General features: G+C 41.0%; 1 protein-coding gene across 16 annotated transcripts in view; it reads right to left on the bottom strand.

Annotated features, from left to right (window-relative positions):
• The window catches only part of cnot1 (CCR4-NOT transcription complex subunit 1), a 159,926-nt gene that overhangs the window by 126,908 nt on the left and 5,479 nt on the right, over window positions 1-27,539 (bottom strand). For 10 of the 16 annotated variants that reach the window (XM_033035982.1, XM_033035984.1, XM_033035983.1 and 7 more), the window contains 2 exons: window positions 20,099-20,197; window positions 9,527-9,634 (listed from right to left, as the gene is read on the bottom strand). In XM_033035982.1, coding sequence (XP_032891873.1) covers window positions 9,527-9,634; window positions 20,099-20,197 — 207 coding nt within the window. The remainder of the gene's footprint in view (window positions 1-9,526; window positions 9,635-20,098; window positions 20,198-27,539) is intronic. The other 6 variants (XM_033035993.1, XM_033035990.1, XM_033035994.1 and 3 more) reach the window with 1 other exon arrangement.

Here is a 27,539-nt window from a genome sequence, read left to right as displayed (position 1 = left end):
TTGATAGGCAGATTCAGGACAAAGGGTATAGATGGGGGGGGGGGGGGGGGGGAAGAATAGGTGAGACACAAAAAGTATGAAGTTGCAAATGATGAGGCTAGAGAAAGGAATGTAGGTGGAAGGTGCAATTCCCAGTTGTGCACAGGAGGGAATGGTGGGCTGGTAGGGTTTTATGTAGTTACATAAAATTGCAGAATCCAATGTTTTTGAAAATTTAATACACCATAGTACTTATGGTCAACTTATTTGGATAAGTCTGGATGAACCTCACTGCACAAAATAACTTCAAACCTCAGCTTTGCACTGTTAACTTACCACTGAACCCAGCAAAGCTCCCAATATATTTACTGAATATTGCAGAATTATCTAGTTTCTCTTGATAAAAGGCAAAGCGAGTTATGAGCTCTACAGCCAGCGTTTGAGGGAAAAGGAGTTCCTTTATCATCTTTTGTTTTGCATTCTTATTCTTGTAGTCAACTCTGACTAACACCATTATAAAACAGTAAATTATAATCCAACTCTGAAAATTGTATTATGCAATAAACATCATTGTGGAAACTGGCAACAAAAATAATTCAGATTCACTTGAAGGTAGATTTGCTTGTGTGTGGTTCTCACACAATCCGTCAGATTTATATTTGGGATGGAAGGAAGGAAATTTGCAAATATACTTCGCGGTTACATCCATATTCTGACTACTATACCTCATAGTAAAAATAAAAATTCACATGATTAAATGTGCCTGATTTTATTAGATCTTTCTCATAGGAACATATGTGCAAAGATATTCAATTAAAAAGTGGGTTGTAATATATCTTGGCTGCAATGTACTGTCAAATAAAAATATATGTCCCCTAGAAGCAAATAGAATTTCTTTGAAGGTAAACAAACTGCTATACAATGTGTTACCCTATCAATCACCATATGATGGGATAGTACAGTAAGTTAGAAAACTGTTTCTGCATTTTCCCTGCCATGAGATCCAAGCAGTTAAGCTGTTGGAAATATTTGCTCATAACACCCTTAAATGCTAGTTTCAGTGGTTCTGTGCAATGAATGACAACATTCATTCGCTTTTGAAAGTAACAGATGTCAGCGTGAATTAAATTTGCCATTTTAAAACTGAGATCCAGGAATCTGTTGAAACAGTATGGAAAATGTTCCTTGAACCCTGCCAAATTACTTGAGCTGCTTTCACATTTTTAGAACACCCAAAATGATACAATCAAACGTGGTCAACCATTTCTGATCTATTAGCATGGGCCAAGGATTGGCTGGCAGACTGGGTAAAGTACCAGAATAAGCAAATCATTTTTTAAAAAGTAGGGCGCAATCTTTAGAGTACTTTGGTAGAACTTGCCTGGGTCTCAACTCCTTCCAAGATGCATCAATAACGTAGACAAAGGAATAGAGCATAATGTATCAAGATTTGCTGATGATCCAAGGTAAACTTGGAAGAGGATACAAAGAAACTCTGAAGAAGGGTTTCGGCCCAAAACGTTGCCCATTTCCTTCGCTCCATAGATGCTGTTGCACCCGCTGAGTTTCTCCGGCACTTTTGTCTATAAGTCAAGTCAAGTTTATTTGTCACATACACATACGAGATGTGCAGTGAAATGAAAGTGGCAATGCTACAGCCTGGATAAGCCATTGGGCAAGATGAGAATTGGATGCAGAAGTGAAATTTATCTATTCCAAAGGAAGAATGCAAAGCAGGATATTTGATTTGAATGGCCACACCAACAAACACTGAAATGCAGGTGAAGTTGGAAATTTAGTACATAAATAAAACAATTAACTTGAAGTTATTGCAAGAAATAAGAAATAATATTTATGCTAGTCTTTATTACAACGGACGCAGAATATCTTGCTTTAATTATTTAGAAATTTGGCGAGACTACATGTGGAGTTCTCATAGGGCGAGACAGCATGGAAACAGACCATTCCAACTAGAGTCCATAGCAACATTAAGGATCTGCATTTACATTAATCCCACCATAACCGGTTTTATTCTCCCCACATACCCATCAACTCCCCACAGATTCTACAACTACTTTGGAGACAATTTACAGTGCCCAATTTAACCTATCAATCCACATGCCTTTGGAAGGTGGGCACAAAATGCTGGAGTAGTTTCGCGGGACAGGCAGCATCTCTGGAGAGAATGGGTGACGCTTCGGGTCAAGACCCTTCTTCAGACTGATGTGAGGGGAGTGGGTGGTACAGAGATAGAATGTAGTCCGAGACAGTAAGACTGGTGGGAGAACTGGGAAGAGGGAGGGGATGGAGAGAGAGGGAAAGCCAGGGCTATTTGAAGTTAGAGAAGTCAATGTTCATACCGTTGAATAGTAAACTACCAAAACAAAATATGAGGTGCTTCTTCTCCAATTTGCGCTGGGCCTCACTCCGACAATGGAGGCGGCCCAGGACAGAAAGGTCAGATTGGGAATGGGAGGGGAAGTTAAAGTGCTGAGCAACTGGGAGATCAGGTAGGTTAAGGCAGACTGAGCAGAGGTGGTCAGCGAAACGATCGCCGAGCCTGCGCTTGGTCTTGCCGATGTACAGGTATAGGTTATGATGGACCTTTGCGGTGTGAGCAGAAACTGGAGCACCCAGAGGAACCCCACGTAGTCATACAAAGAGCGTGGAAATTCCACACAAACACCACCAGGTCAGGATCAGACCTGGGTTGTTGGAGCTAAATGGAGCAGCTCTACTAGCTGCATCCTTGTGCCATTCTTTTGGTCTCATTAGACAAGATGGAGAAAATGCAACAAATGTTTACTAGATTGATTGCTGGGATAAATTGGCTATTATATCAGGTGACTTACCTGGAGTTTATGAAGCAAACCATAATATTCAGAGGGAATAATGATCAGGGCCCATTATTCCTTTCTGCGGGCAAAATACTAAGAGATCCATCTCAGAATTGCACATTTAGGATCAGGATGAGGTAAATTTGCATTTCTTAAAAGACTGAATGGTTTGAATTCCCTAACCCAGAGGATTGCTTGGACTGAATGCAAAATATTCAAGGACATTAAAGCAACAAAAGATTATCTGAATAAGTGGGAAACCAAGACCATTTTAGAAGATCATCCAAGATTTTATTGATTCTCAGAGCAGCTTTAAGGACTGCTTATAGTTTAACAGTACTTCCAGCAGCTTTTTTTTGGCAATTCCAAGGCACATTAGCGTCACAGTGCAATACAACATGTATTTGATGTATTCTTGATGTATTCAAGAGAGTTAGATATAGCTCTTCGGGCTAATGGAATCAAGGGATATGGGGAGAAAGCAGGAACGGAGTACTGATTTTGGATGATCAGCCATGATCATATTGAATGCGGTGCTGGCTTGAAGGGCCGAATTACAGTATTTGTTTTGTGTCACCTGCAAATTTACTAACCAAGCTCCTACTAAACTCCTTAAATACTCACAACTGAGGAGCCAAATTCAGCTCTCGTTCCCTCTAAGTTTGCAGATGACACCACTTTGGTGGGCCGGATTTTGAACAATGATGAGACAAGGTACAGGAAGGAGATGGAGAATTTACCAACATGGTGTCTGCAAATTCTCCCTCTATGTCAGTAAGATGAAGGAGCTAGTTACCATAGCTAGATAATTATAATCTGCCTAATTATTTAAGGTGGGGCAGTAGGAATGAGAAACAAGTGCCAAATATTAGCCAATGAATAATAAAGATAAATTAATGACAAATTGAAATAAATGGGTACAATTTAATAGCCTTGACCAATGTGTAGATATGATTTAGAGTCACACAGGAGTTATAGGCTAGGAATTAGAAATAAACTTAAATTGGGGTCAATAGAAGACAGAGCATTTCTAAAGAATGGGAGAAGAAAAAGACAGAGAAAGAACTTTGATTTTCCAACTAAACAAAATTAGTTTGATGGAGCTACAAACCAGCATTAAACTAAATACCTTGCCAGGAGAGTTGTGCAACTGTAATGGCAATCCAAAGCAAAGTCAGGAAGTTAGAGGGTGCATGTACAATAATTTTGGGAGACTAATATGTTGACTAGATAAACCAAATTGGCAGTGATAATGAGGATGAATTCATGGAATGCGTATAAAATGGTTTACTGGATCCACTTTGGTGGCAAAAACAAGGCGGCAGATTATTATCCAAATGGTGTCAGATTAGGAAATGGGGAGGTGCAACGAGTCTTGGGTGACCTTGTATATCGGTCACTGAAAGTAAGCATGCAGGTACAGCAGGCAGTGAAGAAAGCAAATGGCATGTTGGCCTTCATAGCAAGAGGTTTTGAGTACAGATGCTCCCCGATTTACGATGCTTCGACTTACAATATTTTGACTTTACGATGATGAAAACGCTTGTCAACGGCAGCAAGCCGCACGTCACTTACGGTCACGTGATCTCATTGTATCAAATGTGTTTTCGGCATGCGATATTTTCGATGTGTTTATCGGAACAGTAGGCCGAGGAGCAACTGCATCGGAGCAAGGAAGTCCTATTGCAGTTGTACAGGGTCCTGGTGAGACCACACCTGGAGTGTTGTGTGCAGTTTTAGTCTCCTAATTTGAGGACGGACATTCTTGCTCTTGAGGGAGTGCAGCGTAGGTTCACCAGGTTAATTCCCGCGATTGCGGGACTGACATATGATGAAAGAATGGATCAACTAAGTTTATATTCACAGGAATTTAGGATGAGAGGTGATCTTAGAGAAACATATCAAATTCTTAAGGGATTGGACAGGTTACAGTGTCCTCCATAATGTTTGGAACAAAGACGCATCATTTATTTGCCTCTGTACTCCACATTTTGAGATTTGTCATTAAAAAAAAAAATCACATGTGGTTAAAGTGCACATTGTCAGATTTTATTAAAGGGTATTTTTATACATTTTGGTTTCATCATGTAGAAATTACAGCAGTGTTTATACATAGTTCCCCCCCCCCCCATTTCAGGGCACCATAATGGATGGGACATATGACTTCACAGGCATTTGTTATTGCTCAGGTGTGCTTAATTTCCTCCTTAATGCAGGTATAAGAGAGCTCTCAGCATCTAGTCTTTCCTCCAGTCTTTCCATCACCTTTGGAAACTTTTATAGTTGTTTATCAACATGAGAACCAAAGTTGTGCCAATGAAAGTCAAAGAAGCCATTATTAGAGTGAGAAACAAGAATAAAACTGTTAGAGACATCAGCCAAACCTTAGGCTTACCAAAATCAACTGTTTGGAACATCATTAAGAAGAAACAGAGCACTGGTGAGCTTACTAATCGCAAAGGGACTGGCAAGCCAAGGAAGACCTCCACAGCTGATGACAGAAGAATACCCTCTATAATAAAGGAAAACCCCCAAACACCTGTCCGACAGATAAGAAACTCTCTTCGGGAGTCAGGTGTGGATTTCTCAATGACCACTGCCCGCAGAAGACTTCATGAACAGAAATACAGAGGCTACATTGCAAGATGCAAACCACTAGTTAGCCGCAAAAATAGGATGGCCAGGTTACAGCTTGCCAAGACAATGATTCCAAACGTAATGCTAAAGCAACAAAGAAGTTTTTCAAAGCTAAATAATTGTCAATTCTTGAGTGGCCAAGTCAATCACCCGATCTGAACCCAATTGAGCATGCCTTTTATATGTTGAAGATAAAACTGAAGGGGAATAGCCCCCAAAACAAGCATAAGCTAAAGATGGCTGCAATACAGGCCTGGCAGAGCATCACCAGAGAAGGCACCCAGCAACTGGTGATGTTCATGAAACGCAGACTTCAAGCAGTCATTGAATGCAAAGCACATGCAACAAAATACTAAACATGACTACTTTCATTTACATGCAGTGTCCCAAACATTATGGTGCCCTGAAATGGGGGTACTATGAAAAACATTGATGTAATTTCTACATGGTGAAAACAAAATGTATAAAAATGGCCTTCTATTAAAATCTGAAAATTTACACTTTAACCACATGTGATTTTTTCTATTAAAAACATCAAATGGTGGAGTACAGAGGCAAATAAATAAATGATGGGGTTTTTTTCCAAAATTAGTGAGGAATGTGTAGGAGTCACTGTGGTGGATGTTCATGTTAAAATGTTTTTTGGGTGTTCTGTTGCTTTTATTTGTATGACTGACTTGCAAATGAAATTCCTCGTATGTTGAAAAACATACTTGGCAACTAAAGTACTATTCTGATTCTGATTGGCGGTGCTGGTTCGAAGGGCCGAATGGCCTACTCCTGCACATATTTTCTATGTATCTATCAATGTGCTGCGAAATCAAATAGGGACCAAACTACTTTGGAACCATTACTGCGCAATTAGTACAGATTACTTAATATTCATGAAATTTATCATTCTTCAAAAAGGCATGACAAGCAACAAGCAATGGCTAATTAATATAATTGTGACCAAGGCACAAAACAGAGCAGAAATGGCAGTCCCTAATTATGGGTAATCGAAAATTAAAGATGTCAGATCAAAGTAAAGATATTTAGTCATTTAAAAAGAGCAGCACGTTTCAGAGTTCACAGGATCGAGGATTAAAATATTGACGTAATTAATGGGAAATAAGCATTCTAAAAGTTCACAGATATGTGAAAAGAGAGGGACGGCACGTGATAGGGAGAGTGAGTGTCTTATTGATGTCCCTCATGATTTTGTATCTCTCTATAAGATCATCCCTCAGCGTCCTATGCTCCAAAGTAAAAAGCCCCAGCCAAACAGTATCTCCTTATCACTCAATCCCTCCATTCCCATTAATGTCCTTGTAAGACTTCTATTTCATTTAGGAAAATGGAAACTGGTCTCGTTTGTATTACAGCTCTCAGGCCACTGAACCTGTAGTTTTGATATTAAGATTACAAGAGACTCTCTCCTTTGAAAGGAACTTTAAGTCCTTCCCTCCAAAAATCACAGACAAAAGTGCCAGGTGTTTTGTCAGTTACAATTGGTCCAGTTTTGTTGCAATTGCCCATTATACCTCCCTTTGTTCAAGGTCCAATTTATAGCTAGAAAACGTGAAACGTTTTTCTCATTGTTCTCTTTATTGTCTGTATAGTACAAAAGGCAATAAACAAACAGGAAGAAAAGTGGCAGAAAAGCCAATTAACACAATCTCTTGTGAAATAGAAGAGCAGAGTACTTTGTTTAAATGGTGAGGTGGTAGTGTTGAACAGGACCTGGCTGGCTTGCACACAAATAACTAATAGTCACTCTACAGATTCAGCAAGCACTGAGCAAGGATATCTTTATGTGGGTCTTTGCTGCAAGGGAATTTGTATACAAGAGATGTTATTACACAGGAACATGATGAGCCCATACCTGGAATGGTGCATGCAAATGTTATCGCAAGAAAGGATATTTTTGCAACAGATTTTAGACTTTAGATACAGTATGGAAACAGGTCCTTCGGCTCACAATCACCCTGAAAACCAGCACTTTTCGTCACACTCAGGACAATTTGCAATTAACAGAACCCAATTAAGCTACAAACCTAAAGTTGGAGTGTGGGTAGAAGCCGGAGCACCCAGAAAAAACCCACGCGGTCACAGGAAGAATGTACAAACTCCGCACAGACAGCACCGTAGTCAGGATTGAACACGGATCTCTGCTGCCGTAAGGCAGCAATTCTACCTCTGAAACACAGTGTGCCATAAACCAATCTAAGTCTGTCCAACCTCTTTCTATAGGGTGATTTCACGAAAGGTCACTGGAGCGTAGATCCGCACCCACGTGACCGAAAATTTTAACTGGGGGACAAGCGTCACTTCCGGTACATGTTAGTGAATGGGAAAACACACACTTTCACACCCGTTAAAAACATCGAAAACGGCCCGTTTTTGAGCTGCAATTAACTGTTACCAGTCGGGGTGACCGTGAGGCACAGCTACCTAAATTTACAGTCCAAAAAAAAGATAGAAACTAAGGTAAATTCAAGACGGAGCTGAAGGTGTAAATACAGCGGAAGTTGCTAGCGGACATTTGCCATGGAGATGTAAAGATCCAGAATATCGGGAATTATCGCGTTTGCTCGCTGCATTTCATCAAAAGTAAGGCATTATTGACTTTTTATCTTTATTCATTTGTTAGATGAAAAGTATTAAAAGTTAAAAATCCGTCAGTAAAATTGCAAAATCGCCCATGGTTCTCAGGTGGGTTTTAACATGCAAAATGAAAACGCTTCTGAAGCTCCATTTACCATTTAAATAATCGTAAACTATCAATGCGTTTTGAAATAAATGTTACTGAGATGCAAGCTAAGGAATGTTTAAATGGAATGATGTCAACAATCCTGATTGGGCACCCACTGTGAGCAGGACAGACAATGTGTACAAGAACGCCATCAACTTGCAGAGCTATAGATGCTTGAGCTGCAACCAAATCTGCTTTAATACTCTCTTCTTCTTGCACGTGCATGGCGTTCCCATTCCTTAGCTTGCATCTCAGTAAAATTTATTTCAAAACGCATTGATAGTTTACGATTATTTAAATGGTAAATGGAGCTTCAGAAGCGTTTTCATTTTGCATGTTAAAACCCACCTGAGAACCATGGGCGATTTTGCAATTTTACTGACGGATTTTTAACTTTTAATACTTTTCATATAACAAATGAATAAAGATAAAAAGTCAATAATGCCTTACTTTTGATGAAATGCAGCAAGCAAACGCGATAATTCCCGATATTTTGGATCTTTAAATCTCCACGGCAAATGTCCGCTAACAACTTCCGCTGTATTTACACCTTCAGCTCCCTCTTGAATTTACCTTAGTTTCTATCTTTTTTTTTGGACTGTAAATTTAGGTAGCTGTGCCTCATGGTCACCCCGACTAGTACAGTTAATTGCAGCTCAAAAACGGGCCGTTTTCGATGTTTTTAACGGGTGTGAAAGTGCGTGTTTTCCCATTCACTAACATGTAGTGACACTTGTCCCCCAGTTAAAATTTTCGGTCACGTGGGTGCGGATCTACGCTCCAGTGACCTTTCGTGAAATCACCCTATAGCTAACTCCCCCTAATCCAGGCATTAACTTCATCTATGGTGGGATTTGAACTCATGATCATCTGGCTGCTAGTCTTGAAACGTAACCATTGTGCCTGCTCAGCCCTCAGCTAACAGTGCAATCTTCATCTACGGAAATGGGTTATTTTCCATTGGGGTAAAGATGACATGGGCCAAGCTGATATCTATTAAGTTAAGATCGCGAAGCAATGTTATTGGAATATACAAAATTATAGAACCAACATTCAAACTCAAAATAAGGATTTGGCCATTCGTGAACAAACAAAATAGAATTTCTGTACTCAGGAAGTGTGTCTCTAGACGTATACACCCAAGAGGACTGTGGAGGCTCAGACTGTGAGAATATTTAAGACAAAACTATAAATCATATTCAACCAATCAAGAGAAATCCGATGAGTAGAGGAATGTGATGCCCATATCATACTGAAGGACAGAACAGATCCACACAGCCCATAAATCCTGCTCCTGCTCTTCAAAATACATCCACTTGAAAAAAAAGGATTTCAATACCTGATGGAAATCTTTGCCGCTACTTTTACCATCGCCACTGAAATCCACATGCGAGAATAGACAGCGTAACAAATATCTGTCTGCCTCGGGGCCGTGCCTGTTCACAATCTGCAAGTGAAAAGAGTACATTAACTCAAGTATTCTGTTCCAAGGAATTTAGGAACTGTGTATACATTTAATATGTATTTTTCATGAAGACAAATTTACACACCTATAAATGGCTTTTTCTATATATGCTATATATTCAGCATATATACTGGAACTTATGTATTTCTAAACAACCTAGGAAATAGCTCAATCTTTATATCTCCACATTAACAGGATTCAAATTCTGCAGGTTTGGATGAAGAATGGGTTTGTTTTTAAGTTGCAAGCATGAATCTGACTCCACTGAACTGCCATTTTGTCTAACGTTGGACTTACAAATCAAGACCCTAAAAACAAGTCAAAGGCAGAGCAGCACCAGACAAATTCCACTTAAGAAAGGTGATGAGGCTACAAATTAGTCATATAGCATGGAAATGAGCCCATCGGGCCAACTTGCCCATTCCAACCAAAACGTCTTATCCGCACCAGTCCCACCTGCCCGCGTATGCCAGAAATCCCTCTAAACCTTTCCTATCCATATACTTCTCTTAATGTTTTCTAAATGGTGTTATAGTACCTTCCTTATAGTGGATATAAAATTATAATTACAAGCATCAAACCGGAAACTAAAAGTTGTTAAATAATCTAACAATTCCCCCCAAAAAACTCAAAATCATAATTTTGACCAGAACTAGAGAGATTCCAGAAGTATTTCAGAAAATTTTGCTCTATAGAGGCACAAAAAGAGGAATTATTTACAAAGAAAAACACTAATCTAAACCATTTTCAAACGTATTGACGTAATAAATTTGAGATTTAGGTTCGGAGAGGTCCTAGATAACCAGCTCAGCACATGACTGTTACATTCCCTAGTGTGCTGCAAGATTTGTTACATTTCTTGACGTTATTACCTGGGAGCATGAACATAGATCAACGTGTAACATTCAAGAAGCATGAGTGTGCAAATATTTTATCAACCAATTAAAAGCCATTAAAAGTAATTTAATCAATAACCAGATGAAAATAGTTTTTTTTCTGTTCTGCACTGAAGGCTCATTGTTCTCAGGGTGTTCTTGGTTCCCAGAAGTCTTACTGATGGTGCAGATGAGACACTGTCTACTGACAGGACTAAGATTGTCTGCTTTGAAGTGGAACTGTAACATCACAATGTGTAGGAAGGAACTGCAGATGCTGGTTTAAACCGAAGATAGACACAAAAAAGCTGGTGTAGCTCAGGCAGCATCTCTGGAGAGAAAGAATAGGGGACCTTTCTTCAGAGTCTGAAGACGTGTAACATTACAATGCTACTTCTCCACATATGCATCCCAATTGGAATGTCATGCGTTAATTTTATATTTGCATCTAGCTTACTGAGATAGCATACTGGAAAAGTAAAATATAGAACAATTTATTAAGCTTGCTCTTGCAAGACCTGAGCTGCAATCTAACACCACACTGATCAAGTAATCAACCATGAAGCACCAATTCTTTCATGGAAATATTTAGATAAGTTCTTAACAAGTCAACCACAAACTATAATGAATTATGCTATTACCCAAAACCACCCCACATTAATTCCCTCCCTCCAACCTTTTTATCACTATTGCCGATAATAAAACATATTTGCTTCAAAGAAATGTCCAATTTCAGGTTTACAAATAACTATACAATTACAATTACAATTCCATTTATTGTCATTTGGACCCCTTGAGGTCCAAACGAAATGCCGTTTCTGCAGCCATACATTACAAACAAATAGACCCAAGACACAACATAATTTACATAAACATCCATCACATCGCTGTGATGGAAGGCCAAAAAAACTTATCTCTCCACTGCACTCTCCCCCCCGATGTCAGAGTCAAAGTCAAAGCCCCCGGCGGGCGATGGCGAATTGTCCCGTGGCCATTAAAGCCACGCCGGGTGATGCAAGGTCGCACACCGGGTCTTGGTGTTAGAGCCCCCGGCGCGCGCTCGCAAACTCCCGCGGCCATTCCAAGCCGCGCGGGGCGGTGATGTAGGCCCCGCTCCAGGAGCTCTTCAACCCCGCAACTCGGGCGGGAGAAGTCGCCGTTGCGGGAGCCCTGAAAAGCGGTCTCCCTCCAGGGACCCGCGGGCTCCCGGTGCCGCCCGCCAAACCCGCAGTTGCAGCCACCGAATCTCCAGAGGTCGGGCCGCAGCAGCGTCCACCACAGCTCCACCCGCTCTGGACTCGGCCAGCTCCGCGACGGTGAGGTGAGTTGTCGGCACCAGAGCCCCCGGTCTTCCTGTTGGAGGCCGCTCCTCGTTGCAGCCCCAACGACAACGGAGACCCGACAAAGAAAAGATCGGGTCTCCCGTGCAGGGAGAGATTTAAAAGTTACCCCCAACCCCCCCACACACATACCCCAACAAAAACAACAAAAACTACATAAAAACATAGACATAAAATAATAAAAAACGCAGACGGACTGCAGAGGCCGCTGCTGACGAGAGTCGCGCCGCCCACTATAGGCTGAACACTAATCTAGACACTAGTACTGATCAAATAAAAAGTGGATGGTGTGAGCTCACAATAGTATCAGCATGATGGTCAACATGAAACCAAATTAAAAACCGCAAAATGCATCTAAAAAAAACTTTAAACTATTCTAGACGCTTGGAAATATCTCACCTTTTGCACCCAAAGTGATAATTTGACCAAATATTTTTCTTGATTATATTTTGCATTGAATTGAATTTATTTATAATGTAAAAACTACATTATACAACTACTTCCAAAACCCCATGTTGCAACAGATCATGCTTGTTCTCTGGAGCAAGGAAACCTCTTGTCTCAAGGTGTTTTTTTATCTTTGACTTCTGTGCCACCTACATCAAGAACACCTTTTGCTTCAGCTGAAATCTCACATCAGACAAGCTTGCAATGCAAGTTTCCAATTTTCACTGCCCATCATCTATGCAAGAATCATCTGCAATGGGTTCGCTATTGTTTGCACGCTTAAACTGACAAAGTATCCAAGAAAATAAAAATCATTTCATAATGACTGATTTTTAAAAACTGCTGTGAAAAGAATCAAAGGTACACAAAAATGCTGGAGAAACTCAGCGGGTGCAGCGAAGGAAATAGGCGACGTTTCGGGCCGAAACCCTTCTTCAGACTGTGAAAAGAATCAAACTTGAGGGCATGTCCTAAATAGTTTTGACACTCAAAAATTTCTAAAACATTTACCTGTAATCTGACAATCGTCATGAATGCAATTAATGAACTGAAAATTACCAAGACCTGCATGACCAAAGTAACGATTTAGGCACGGTAAAGACCACATAAGTAGACAAAAAATATCATCCTGTTAAGGTGTACAGATAGGACGTAGACAACCCTTGGAATCGTCAAACTTAATTACAGACCACTTGTTCATCAATAATCTGCTTACTGATTCCCAGCACTCGTCACAGCATTTATACATACGTAGAAAAAATGACTGAATTTAAGAAGTGAGCCAAGTGTGACTGTGCCGTCTTTTCCTGGCGTCAAGACATCATTTGGCCAAAAACTCAGCCCTGGCAAAATTGAAATCAATTGGCATCAAGGAGGAAATACTCCACTTACTAGACTCATACCTCGTCAAAGGAAGATGGCAGTGTTTGCAGGAAGTCAATCATTCCGGATCCAGGAGTTCCTCAGGGAAATGAGAGAGACTCAACCACCTTCAACAGTTTCTACAAGGACAATCCTTCTGTCATAAGGTCACTACATTGGAATATTCTAACAATTGAACAATTTTCAATTCCATTTGAAACGATTCAATAAACAAAACCTGCAGCAAGACCTGACCAATATTCAGTCAAGGGCTGAGAAGTGGCAAATAACATTTCCATCACAAAAATGTTAACCAATCTCCAATTAGAGAGCATCGAGTCAGTTATATGGCAATACTGCTCTCTTAATAATAATAATAATAATAATAATATATTTTATTGTCATTGCACATCAGTGCAACGAGATTTAGTATGCAGTTTCCAACCGATGTAAAAGAAAAGTAAAATAAATAAATAAGCTGTGTGACGTGACCATCCGAGGGAGACAGTCCAGGGGGGATGGGGGGCACTCAGCAGGGCCGGTTCAGAGCCGCTATAGCTCTGGGAATAAAGCTGTTTCTGAGTCTGGAGGTTCGGGCGTAGAAGGCCTTGTAACGTCTGCCGGAGGGAAGTAGTTCGAACAGTCCATTACAAGGGCGTGAGGAGTCTTTATGGATGCTGACTGCCTTCCTGAGGCACCGTGTGTGGTAGATGCCCTCCAAGGCTGGTAGCTGTGTCCCAATAATCCTCTGCGCACTGTGGACGACGCGCTGAAGAGCTCTCCTCTCCGCCTCCGTGCAGCTGACATACCACACAGAGATGCCATACGTTAATATGCTCTCTGTGGTGCAGCGGTAGAACGTTGTCAGCAGCTGTTGGGGCAGACCAGTCTTTTTTAATGTCCTCAGGAAGAACAGTTGTTGCTGTGCCTTCTTGACCAGCGCAGCAGTGTTGGTGGACCATGTGAGGTCCTCTGAAATGTGAGTGCCCAGAAACTTAAAGCTGGACACTCTCTCCACACTTTCCCCGTAAATGGAGACTGGGGCGTATTCTCCATTATGGGACCTCCTGAAGTCAATAATCAGCTCCTTGGTCTTGGAGGTGCTTAGTGACAAGTTGTTACGTGCGCACCAGTCCGCCAGGTTCTGCACCTCCGCTCTGTATTTTGTTTCATCACCATCACCATCAGCATACCCGGTTCACCGTTGACCCTCACCATCAGCATACCCGGGTCACCGTTGACCAGAAACTCAATTAGACCCGGTAATTGATCAGAGGAGCAGTATCTGCAGTAAATGTCTCGCCTCATGACACCTCAAAGCCTTTCCACTATCTACAAGTCATAGCTCATGGGTGCCTGGATGAATGCAGCTCCAATAAGCCCAGTCTGGGATCTAGCCCAGTTACTTCTAGAACTAGTCTGACCACTATCAACTCTACACTGCCTCAGGGATTCAGCCAACTAAATAAAGAACCATTTACACCCTGGTCATGGCCTCATTTTCTCTCCCCAAATCACGTACCAACAGATATAGGAACAGTTTCTTCTCTGCTGTTAGAAAGTCACAATTAATTTAGATTTGGAAATTATGTCAACAGTTCTTTATCATTGCTGGGTCTAAATAGTGTAATCCTCCCCAACAGCACTGTGGGAGTACCTTCATAACTGAAACACTGCAGCAATTCAAGGTGGTGGCCCTCCACCACATTCTCAACAGCAACTAAACAAGGGCAAAATGCCATCTTACCAGTGAAGCTCCGATCCTGAAAAATAAATAATGGCTTGCCAATGTAGCTATGACTTCACTCAAAATCATCCATTTTGTGAAACACAAAGCTAAATAATAATTTTTCTTTCATGGAGCACAGCAGAGATTGCCCATCTTCATTCTTGTGAAAAAAATGAAATCTATTTAGCACATTTAAACTGAAATTTGTTCATTGCAAAAGTAAAATAAGCCCAGCTATTTGCTCACTGCCTGTAGAATATATACCAATTGATAGTAAAACCTTTGTGATAATATACTGAAAATCTTAATATAATCAGTACAGAATTCATGGGCTTAGAGTGCTTGAGATTTCAACTTTTACCAATAGAACCAAAAATAAATTGAAAAACTTACTTTAGTTTGTCTTTTTAAAGAAAAAGACACACCATTATAGTTAATGCCAAACCCACACTTTGCTTTAAAGGTGCAACTTTCAAAATGTTATACTGTGCACAAACTGCTGATGAAATATTTGTGCACATGCAATACAATTGCTAGACAATTTTATAATTGAGGTAACTTTGTAGTGAGAGCTGATGAGGGAACAATATTAGTAAAATCAAGCAATGATAAATTTGAATGCCTGTATGTATGTCATTGCCAAACTCATTACAATTTACAACTATTTTTTCCCCCAACATATAATTCTAAGAAAAACACCTGCAACATTACAGAAAAAAAAATGGGAAAATATAAGCATAATGAAGCATTTACTACCTTCTATACGTCTCCAGTCATTTTGATACTTTTGTCATGCAACAAATAGAAGAAACTTTGAACTGCACAGCACTTACTGGTGAAGTCTCTTGCATAATTAATAAGACAACATGGCACTAAAGCATGAATTTAAAAAATAGCTACAATGGCATGAAAAGCATTTTAAAATCCCACTTGATTAAACAAGTGCCATTTGACTTTCAAACGTCTGAACAGTCAAATGTTATTGCTGTGGGAACACCAGAACGCAGGAAAACCCAAGGCAAAACAGAACTCAACCATCCCAACCCTTACCCATGACCAAATAAGACAGCCTTTATTTTACCGAGTAGTTTCCCAGAGTTAATAAAAACTCAAAATTAAGAATGCAAGCAACTAAAATGTTCCTCTTAACTTCCATTTTTTTCACTTCAGTTGCAATCTACATAAACAAGTTAAACAATGCTTTTCTTTTGGATAATCAGAAAAATAAGAAACCATTTACTGGAACATTAGTTTATACACTATTGAGCACCCATCCCTCAAATTGACACAGAGATCTGGAATAACTCAGCGGGTCAGGCATCATCTCTGGAGAACTTGGATAGGTGGTATTTTAGGTTGGGACCTTTCTTTAGTGTATTGTGGAGGGAGGAAAAGAAGCTGGGGGAGAAGAAAGGCAACATAAAGACTAGCAGGTATAGGTGGACAGGTCAGTGGGATTTTTCGATAGGCATATGGTTTGAACAAAGGTTGGCGATTAAATGAGAAGGTGTGAGACAGAAGGAATGAAGAGTTGCAAATTATGAAGCCAGAGGAACTATGAAGGAGGAGAGAAATGGAGAAAGGGTACAAGAGGTGGGGGAGGGGGGGTGGTTGATCGTAGTAACTTAAAATTGGAGAATTCAATTACCATACAATTGGGTTATAAGCTACCCAAGCGGAATACGAGATGTTGTTCCTCCAGTTTACATGGGGCCTTACTCTGGCAATGGAGGCGGCCCAGGACAGAAAAGCAAGTATGGGAATGGGAGTTAAAATTCTGTCAATGGAGGAGGCCCAGGACAAAGAGGATGGTATGGAAAGGGGTGTTAAAATGGTTAGCAGCCAGGAGATCCAGTTGACCTTGGCGGACCAAGCACAAGCGTTTGGCAAAAACGCCCAGTCTATGCTTGATGTTGCTACTGTATAGAAGGTTGGAGGTGATGGAACTGTTGGAGGAGGATGGGTTGAATGCAGAGGATGGTAGGGTGAAAGGTGAGGACCAGGGAACTCTATCCATGTTCCATCTGGGGGGAGGGGGCAGAACCACATGTTCAGTTTCTCCAGCATTTTGTGTCCTTTTGTGAAAACCAGCACCTGTAGCTCCTTGTTTCAACACTTCTCAAATTATTTAACTTTGTGCAGCTTGTTTCCTTTCCCGTTTATTTTTTTCTTCATCTTAGACACTAAACTATACATGGATAGTTACAACACTATTACATAAATGAAAATTGATGCAAGCCTTCACACTGAGTGTCAGGAAGGAAAGTCTATCTTGATCTCCAGATAGATATACTTTCAGCAGCATCTTTAGGTAACAATCAAGATTAGAATTCATTAACTTTCCACCTCCTAATACAAGCAATAATTGCATTCCCTCCCATTCGGAAGTGCAAAGGGACTTGGGAGTGCTGGTGCAGAATTCCCAAAAAGTTAATTTGCAAGTCGAATCGGTAGTAAGGAAGGCAATCGCAATGCTAGCATTTATTTCAAAACTACTAGAATACAAAAACAGGGATGTAATGTTGAGGCTTTATAAGGCGCTAGTCAGACCGCATTTGGCGTATTGTGAGCAATTTATTGAGAGGAAGGATATGCTGGCCCTGGAGAGGTTCCAGAGGGTTACGAGAATGTTCCCAGGAATGAGTGGGTTACCACATGATGAGCATTTGATGGTGCTGGGCCTCTACTCGCTGAAGGATGAGGGCGGACCTCTTTGAAACTTACCAAATAATGAAAGGCTTGGATACAGTGGATGCGGACAGGAGGTTTCCACTGGTGGGTCTAGGATGAGAAGCCTCTAAATAAAAGAACGTTCCTTCATGAAGGAGATGAAGAGGAATTTATTTAGTCAGAGGGTGGTAAATCTGTGGAATTCATCGACAAGGAGGCTGTAGAGGCCAAGTCAATGGATATTTCTAGGGCAGAGATAGATTCTTATAGTATGGGTGTCAGGGGGTTATGGGGAAAAGGCAGGAGAATGGGGTTTAGAGGGATAGATCAGCCATGAATGAATGGCAAAGTAGACTTGATGAGCCAAATGGCCTAATTCTGCTTCTATCACATGAATCACTCTTTCCAAACACCATATTTATAGAATCAGTTATACAAAACAGAAACAGGCCCTTTTGCTCAACGCATCATCCTGACTAAGATGACCATTCAAACATTTCCTTTTGCCTGCATTCCACTTGAAGGGATACCATCCTTCCAAGTACTAAATGCCATACTTGTCCAAATTTTAAACATTGTCATTGTTCCCACCTCTACAGCTTCCTCTTGCAGTTCATTCCATATACCCATCACACTGAAAATATATTTTCTTTCTCATCTTAATTCTTCTACCTTCATACCCACTATCATGGAGGGGTGGGGGGGAGGGGGGAGACCCAGCCATCCACCTTATTCATGCCACTCATGATACATATACCTCTATAAGGTTAATCCTCAGCCTCCAACACTCTAGAGGAAAAAAAAGTCCAACTGTATCCTGTACTCAATGTCCTGAACAATGATGGTAAGCATGCCACATGTCTTCTTCGCCATGTTGTTTACCAGCATTGTCACCTTCAGGTAACTATGCACCAGCCCTCCTCGCTTTCTAGGATAGGACCACTTATTGTGCAAGTCCTGCCCTGGTTTAACTAAACCAAATGCAACACACCTCAAATCCTGTCTGCCATTCTTTGACAATTTTCACAGTTAATGAAGGTACTGGTTTAATCTTAGTTGATCATCCTCTCTATCCAATACACCATCAATTTTGCTGTAATCTGCAAATTTATTAATCATGTTACAACACTCATCCAAATCATTAGTAGAGAAGACAAAAAGTGGAGACAGCATATTGCTGATTACGGGCCTCCAATGTGAACAACAAACACTACCCTTTGTCTCCTTCCATTTGGCTCTCTCATTCTGGATCCCAATCTATCAAATCTTCCAGAATAGTCTACCATGCAGGACCGTGTCAATTTCCATGTCATAGTCATAAAGTCATACAGCATGGGAACATGCCCTTCGGCCCAACTTGCCCACGTCGACCAACATGCTCCATCTACACTCATCCCATCTGCCTGCTTTCGGCCTATATTCCTCTACTCTATAACCCCAACTCTATCCATTTACTTGTCTAAATATTTCTTAAACATTGCAACAGTATCTGCCTCAAGTACCTCCTCTGGCAGCTTGGTCCATACACCCACCACCCTATGTATAAAAATGTTACCCCTCAGGTTCCTGTTAAATCTTTTCCCCTCTCACCATAAACCTCTGGCTCTCAACTCCCCCACTCTGAGCAAGAGATTTTACATTTACCCGATCTATTCCTCTCATGATTTTGTACACCCTTATAAGTTCACCCCTTATCCACCTGCGCTCCAGATAATAAAGCCCAAGCCTGCTTAACCTTTCCCTATAGCTCAGTCCCTCAATTCCCAGCAACAAATTGGTAATTTTTTTCTGGGCCCTTTCAAGCTTGATATCTTTCCTATAAAATGGTGCCCAAAACTGACCACAATACTCTAAATGGGGCTTCACCAACGTCTTATGTAGGTGTAACATGACTTCTATACTCGGACTGATGAAGGCTAATGTGCCAAAAGCCTTTGTGAACACACTATCCATCCATGACGCCACTTTCAAGGAACTCGATTCCTCTGCTCCGCAACACACCCCAGAACCCTACCATTCACTGCATAGATCCTGCCCATGTTAAGATTTCCCAAAATGCAATATCTCACATTTGTCTGTATTAAATTCCATTAACCATTCCTCAGCCCAAATGTCCTACTTGGAAGCAACAACGTACAAGAGAGACAACATTGACTGCCCTTCCCTCATCACTTAGTCACTTCTCCAAAAATCTCAATCAAATTTGAGAGCCACGATTTCCCAAACACAAAGCACAAATCAATCTTTGTTCTTCCAAATACCATTAAATCCTGTCCCTCAGAATCCCCTCCATAAGCTTCCCCACCACTTTTTCAAGTCTGTTCACTGGCTTGCTTTTGCAACCCATCTTAAATAAAGGCTAAACATTAGCCATCCTCTAGTCTTCCAGTACCTCATCTGTAGCCACAGATGATACACATTACCACCATTTGAATCCACTGCAATTTCTTCCAGTTTCTCTCAATGTTCTATGACAGATTAGTATGTCAACTTTAAAATCTTAAATAGTTTTTGAAATGCCTACCTCTCCCCATTCTTCCACTTCTGTTGTATTTCCTCCGATGACGAGATTTTCCACATAGATGCCCGAGATGTCTGCCATCCTGAACACATGGCTTCCTCTCTACCACAGTGAACAGAACCCTTGTCAGGATCGCATTCATTTTTCACTTCTCTACTTGCATCCCATCCCGCCTCCTGGACAGAGCAAGGATAGGTACTTTGATCTTCGTCTTCCACCCCACCAGCTACATTTAACAAGTCATTCCTCAACAATTTCTTCCAGGCTTCAGGAAGATTCCAATACTGGACATATCATCCCTTCTCTGTGTAACTAATAGTCCACTATCCCCACAAACTATTTCCAATCAAACAGCACCCTCCCAAGCAACTGCAGAAATGTAATACTTGGCCTTTCACCTTTTCTCCAACCATCCAGGGACCTAAACAAGTGGCGCAGCTACTCGCCTGCTCTTCCTCCAATCCATTTATATACACTCAGTGCCTACATTGTGGTATCAAATGCAGATTGTGCAACTGCATTGCAAACATTTGTGTTCAATCTGCAGGGCCAACCTCGAATTTCCTGCCACTTTAATTTACCATCCCACCTGACTGCTGTTACACTGTCAACACTGTTACTACATGGCCCAATGCAAACAAGTGTTGAAGTAACTCAGCGCATCAGGCAGCATCCTTGGAGAAGACAATAATAATAAATTTAATTTTTATAGCGCTTTTCTAAGACTCAAAGTCGCGTTACAATAGTAACAGACAATAGCAAAATAGGTGATGATTCGTGTAAACCAGTATCTGCAGCTCATTTGTTCTACATAGCCCAATGCAAGTTTGAAGAATAATACTTCATCTTTCATCTGGACACAATGTAGTTTTCTGCACTCTATTGGACTCTACAACTTCAGGTTATTCATCACCTCTCTATCAGACCTGATCATTTCTCTAAAGGTTTGCAGCTGGGATATTGCCTCAGTCTTCCTCTATCTATTAGTTGAACAGGTCTCGGAGCCGGTGCAGCAAAACCTTTACATTCCCATGTCCTAGCTGTCCTCATTTCATAGCTTTTCTAAATGTTCATTCACACTGCCCTAATAAATCTATTGACCTTTAGGTATCCCCACAGCAACCCTGGCTACACTCTATCCGAGGTATTGCCTTTGTACTACCCATCCATGCTTCCTCTCTGAAAATTAAAACCAACTTATTTTCTCTTTTTCTCAATTCTGGCAAAGACATTTTGATCTGAAATGTCACGTTTCTCTTTCCAGAGGCTCCTTAAACTGAGAATTATCTTTTGATCCTTAAGTAGTGAATTTCACAATATCTGCTTTCATGTGCTAGTGACAAAAAATATCAATTCATAGGATGGAAAATATAATAAACAGTTTACATCATTATCCCAGAGAAGGATATTAACTAAGAGCTGACCCCAAATTGATTGAGACAAGATGTACATTATTATGGATTACAATGTTTTGATGCCAAATCAAAATTAGTTAAGCTAAGAAACAAACCAAGCACCTGGCATGGTACATATTAGGATCTTTAAGGAGATAAACAACATTATAGGCTTAGAAATATTACAGGTCTATTAAATTATAATTGCATGCCCAAAAATAAGAATGTTACAGAGTACTAAAGCTAAAACTGATAGCAGTCATCATATTATCTTAGTTAAATTATTAAAGTATGCAAGCACCTCAAGATGGATAATCCTCTATTCTTTAAGAGGGTGTCAAGTGTATTACATTAGTTCCCATGGAAAATCTTCAACAATGTAGCACATAAAGAATTAATTGCCATAATGAAGAGGTATAGATTTAAAACACATTCAACAAACAAGACTAAAATTTGAAAATCAAAATTTTTACAGAAGCTGGATAACTAAAATAAAAACAGAAAATATTGGGAATATTCGGCAGGTTAAGTTGCATCTGTGGAAGGAGAAAGAAAGTTAACTTTCAGATCAAAGACCCTTTATAGAACAGGAAACTAGATTAAAATTTAGGAGATAAAATGAATGAATGGGAGCAGTTAGAGAATAAAACAGACAAAAAAAAAATGCAGAGTAAAAGACACTCCCAGCCCTCCTATACTGTTATATATAGGGCTGACACGAGCTTAAGGAACAGCACCTTTTCTTCAGTCGATATGTTGTAGCTTCTGGACTCGATGTTGAATTCTCCAACTTCCGGTAACTTGATTTGTTGGTCTGGTTCTGTTATTCATTTGTGATATTAGCTCAGCTTATTTGCTTTTTTCTGAGTGGAGGACACACCCAGCATGACCTGCTGGTTATCTCTTTTTTATACCAATGCTCACCCCAATATTACCCTATCAGAGACAGTTCTGCTGAAGTGTCTTTAACTGAAATGTCAACAGTTTATCTTCCTGCAAATAGAATGAGACAGTGTGGAAACAGGCCCTTTGGTCCAACTTGCCCATGCTAATTGTGTTGGTTTTCTGGGTTAGTCCCATATACCTGCATTTGGCCCATAACAGTCTAAATATTTTCTATCCGTATATCTGTTCAAATATTATTTAAAGGCTGTAATTGTATCTGCATTTAGACTCCACTGGCAGTTCATTCCAGACACAGACCACCCTGAGTGAAAGCATCCCCGAGGCCCCTCTTAAATATCTCCCCTCTCACCTTAAGCCTATACACCCTTGTTTAGATACCTCTACCCAGGGGAAAAGACTGCGAGTGCTCAATTTATCAATGCACCTCAATAATGCACCTCAATAATGTCACCTTTCAGCCTCTTACATTCTAAAGAAAGATGGCCCAGCCAATCGTGCCCATCCTCAAATTTCAAGCCCTCAAGTCCAAGTAACATCTTGTTGAATCTCTTCTGCATTCCATCTTAACCACATCCTTGCTATAGCTGGACAACCAGCACTGTACCCAACAGTACTCCACATGTGGTGTCACCAATGATTTGTACAGCTGCATCGTGATGCCCCAAGTTTTTGCTTAATACTCTTCCCAATGAAGGCAAGCATGCCAATTGTCTTCACCATACCTTCCAGTCCTGTGCGAGTCCTGCCCCAGTTTGCAACACCTCACACTTAAACTTCATTTGCAATTACTTGACCTATCTTACCAACTGATCCAGATGCTGTAGTAAACTTTCCAATCAATATACCAACACTGTACCACCAATTTTGTATCATCTGCAAATTTACTAACAATGATATCGTCCAAATTGTTAATGTAGGTAAAGAACAGTAGACCCAGCACCGACCCACATGGCACAGGCATTCAATCAGAAAAACAACCTTACACAACCAACCTTTGACTCCTTCCTCTTAGCCTATAGGCTAACTCACCTTGGACTTCATGTGATCTATTTTTTTCAGATGTGCACAAACCCATGCTGCCTATTTCAAATCAGAGTCTGTCAATCTAAATGCTGATAGACCCTGTTCCTCAAATAACCCTCCAACAATTTTGCCACCACTGATATCAGATTCACTGGCCTGTAGTTCCCTGGCTTGTCCCTGCTGTCCTTCCTAAATAACAGGGTATTAGTCACTCTCCAGTCTACCAGATCTTCACCTGTGGCTAAAGATGATGCCAATATCTCTGCAAGGGCCTCCAAAATTTCCTTTCTAGTTTGCCACAAGGAAGAAGGGTCTCGATCCAAAACATCATCCATTCCTTCTCTCCAGAGAGGCTGCCTGTCCTGCTAAGTTACTCGAGCATTTTGTGTCTATCTTGGGTCCAAGGATGAACCTGGTCAGGCTCTGGGGATTTATCCACCTTAATGAGTTTAAAAATCATCAATGCCTCCTCTTTTGCAAATTGTATATAGTCTAAGGCATCACAACTCTTATGATTTAATTTGTTAGTTTCCATCATCCGCTCAATAAAAACTGATGAGAAATATTTATTTAATACTCTCTCATCTCGTGGCTCTACATAAAGACAGTCACACTGATCTTTAAGGAGACGTATTTGTTACCAAGACACCTTTTACGCTTAATCTACCTGTAGTATCTCTTTGGATTTTTCTTTATCTTGCCTATCAGATCCATTTCATGTCCTCTTTTTTGTCATTCTAATTGCCTTTTTAAGTGGTGCTCCTACAATTCCTGTAATTAAGGAGGGGTTAACAATCCAATTGCCGAAGACACAGCCTGATCTGATTAATATTTCCAAAGCTAAAATCTGGTTACCAGTGAATCGTGAAGATCTAATTTCCAGGGCCACTTCCCTTCATTGTGTCAATCAAAAAAGGGATAAAGCTTCAGAACAATAAAAACATTCAAATAATACCAGAGGCTTGATTAATTGTTTAGAATACCAAAGAAAACTATGTAACGAGACTGATATGATGAAGGAGCTAAGAAATTTGGAATTCAGTGTAAATGCAAGTTGATAGTCGTAGTGAAAAAACATTACACCCAGGATTGAACTAGTCATAATATAGTGGAAGACCAAAGGGTCCTTGGAACATTAAATACAGATGTTTGATGGCAAGAGTTCAGGTTAAGAAACTAATGGAATTCTAATTTTCAATCTATAAAGAATATCAAACAAAAGGTTATCAATCTATAACTCAGATACTCATTGATGGAAAGCATTAGAAGCTCTAAAAAGAGTTTAAAAACTTTTCCCACTCATTGGGGGAAGCCTTTTAAGTGTCCCACTATAACAAGTGAGACTACTGAGAAATAGTCATATGATATTATGGTGATGGTACACATTAAAGCTTTAAAAATGTTGAAATCAGATTTGAGTTTCTTAAAATAAAAAATTCTTATAGATATTGAAAATACCATTAAATCTATAATTTGGACGTGTCAGTGGAGGAGGCAATTTCAATTTGGTATATATTCACCTAAAATCAGAAAGGCTTCAACATTAATATGATACCCATTTTAAGTCTGCATTACAGTTTACCCTAAGTATCCTCCGATTTCCTAAAGGCAAACTCTGGGTTTCTGTCCCATATGCATTTGTAAACTTCTCACCCAGGTGGATCATTCATGCTCGAAGTGTTTAAATACACGAGTCACCTAACATAGCTGTCCAAAAGAAACACCGTATGGCTCAGCCATACAGTAGACCGCAATTAGGACAAAGCCTCTCATTTGAAGTTTCAAATGCTGGTTTTTGCATGAACCATGTTTTAATTTGCTGATACTACAAAACCTCTGAATTACTTCCAAATTACTTTCCAAAAGTGTAAAACTAAACTGTATGGACAAAAAGTTTAGCGTTCTGTCAATTGCTTCAAATTGTTTTAAGTTCACCATGCCCAGCAAACCTTGACAGCTAAGGGTGCACCCAAGCCACATCGCATCTTGTCTCCACCATTATTATCCTGCGTAACTTCTAGCAGGGGTCAATACTCAGGAACAGATTTGCAGACATCATAAACAGCATTAAACTGCCAATTCTCCACAAATTGGGCACTGATCTAATCTAAACAGTTTGGGCATTCAATGGATAAACTTGCTAAGTATTCGAGGCACGTGCCCGCAATTTTATGAATGAATAAAGCCTTAGTATCAGGCTGCCCAATGATGGAGAGTTGTTAAGCTTGTACCAAATGGAATGTCTTTGGAGGCATGTCAACTTCAATTCGTCAAGGGAGGTAGGTGTAAAATGTATAAGAAGTAAAGTAGATGAGCTTGAGGTTGGTAGATATGACATTGTGGGGATTACTGAGACATGGCTGCAGGAGGATCGGGCCTGGGAACTTAATAGTCAGGGTTATACATCCTACAGAAAGGACAGGCGTGGGCAGAGGAGGGGGGGGGGGGAGATACAACAATACAATACAATACAATACAATTCAATTTATTGTCATTTGGACCCCGTGAGGTCCAAACGAAATGCCGTTTCTGCAGCCATACATTACAACAAATAGACCCAAGACACAACATATTTTACATAAACATCCATCACATTGCTGTGATGGAAGGCCAAAAAAACTTCTCTCTCCACTGCACTCTCCCCCCCCATGTCAGAGTCAAAGTCAAAGCCCCCGGCGGGCGATGGCGAATTGTCCCGTGGCCATTAAACCACGCCGGGTAATGCAAGTTCGCGCACCGGGTCTTGGTGTTAGAGCCCCCGGTGCGCGCTCGCAGCCCGCCGCCATTCCAAGCCGCGCGGGGCGGTGCTGTAAGGCCCCGCTCCAGGAGCTCTTCAACCCCGCAACTCGGGCGGGAGAAGTCGCCGTTGCGGAAGCCCCGAAAAGCGGTCTCCCTCCAGGTACCCGCGGGCTCCCGGTGCCGCCCGCCAAACCCGCAGTTGCAGCCACCGAATCTCCGGGGGTCGGGCCGCAGCAGCGTCCACCACAGCTCCACCCGCTCTGGACTCGGCCAGCTCCGCGACGGTGAGGTGAGTGTCGGCACTGGAGCCCCCGGTTTTCCCGTTGGAGGCCGCTCCTCGTTGCAGCCCCAACGACAACGGAGACCCGACAAAGAAAAGGTCGGGTCTCCCGTGCAGGGAGAGATTTAAAAGTTTCCCCCTCCCCCCCACACCACCCCCACCCCCCCACACACATACCCCAACAAAAATAACAAAAACTACATTAAAACATAGACATAAAATAATAAAAACGCAGACGGACTGCAGAGGCCGCTGCTGGCGAGAGCCGCGCCGCCTACCGGATGTCTGGTACGCTCTGCTGGTGAGGGATGGAATTCAATCCCTTGCAAGGGAAGACATAGGGACTGACAAGGTAGAGTCACTGTGGATTGAGTTGAGGAATTGTAAAGGATACTGCATTTCGTTGTCTCTCTACTGTACACTGACAATGACAATTAAAGTTGAATCTGAATCTGATCTAAAGGCAAGAAGACACTAATTGGTGTTATCTACAGACCCCCAAATAGTAGCCCGGATGTAGGGTGTAAGTTGCAGGAGTTAAAACTGGCATGTAACAAAGGTAATGCCACTGTGGTGATGGGGGATTTCATTATGCAGGTAGACTGGGAAAATCAGGTTGGTTCAGGACTCCAAAAAAGAGTTTGTAAAGTGCCTCCGAGATGGATTCTTAGAGCAGCTTGTAATGGAGCTGACCAGAGAAAAGGCAATTCTGGATTTAGTGTTGTCCAATGAACCAGATTTGACAAGAGAATGCGAGGTAAAGGAACCTCTTGGAGGTAGTGATCATAATATGATTTGTTTTAATCAGCAATTTGAGAAGGAGAAGATTAAATCGGAAGTGTCAGTGATACAGTTGAACAAAGGGGACTATGAAGGCATGAGAGAGGAGCTGGCCAAGGTAGACTGGAAAGGGATCCTAGCAGGAAGGACGGTGGAACAGCAATGGCAGGAATTTCTGGAAGACGCAGGATCATTTCATTCCAAAAAGGAAGAAAGATTCTAAGGGGAGTAGGAGGCAACTGTAGCTGAAAAGAGAAGTTAGGGATAGAATAAAACTAAAAGAAAATATGTATAACACAGCAAAGAATAGCCGGAAGCCAGA

The sequence above is a fragment of the Amblyraja radiata genome, chromosome 17, assembly GCF_010909765.2.
Source record: "Amblyraja radiata isolate CabotCenter1 chromosome 17, sAmbRad1.1.pri, whole genome shotgun sequence".
Classification (NCBI taxonomy): Eukaryota; Metazoa; Chordata; class Chondrichthyes; order Rajiformes; family Rajidae; genus Amblyraja; species Amblyraja radiata.
Note: the sequence above shows the minus strand (reverse complement) of the source record. Positions and strands in the feature narration are given on the sequence as shown.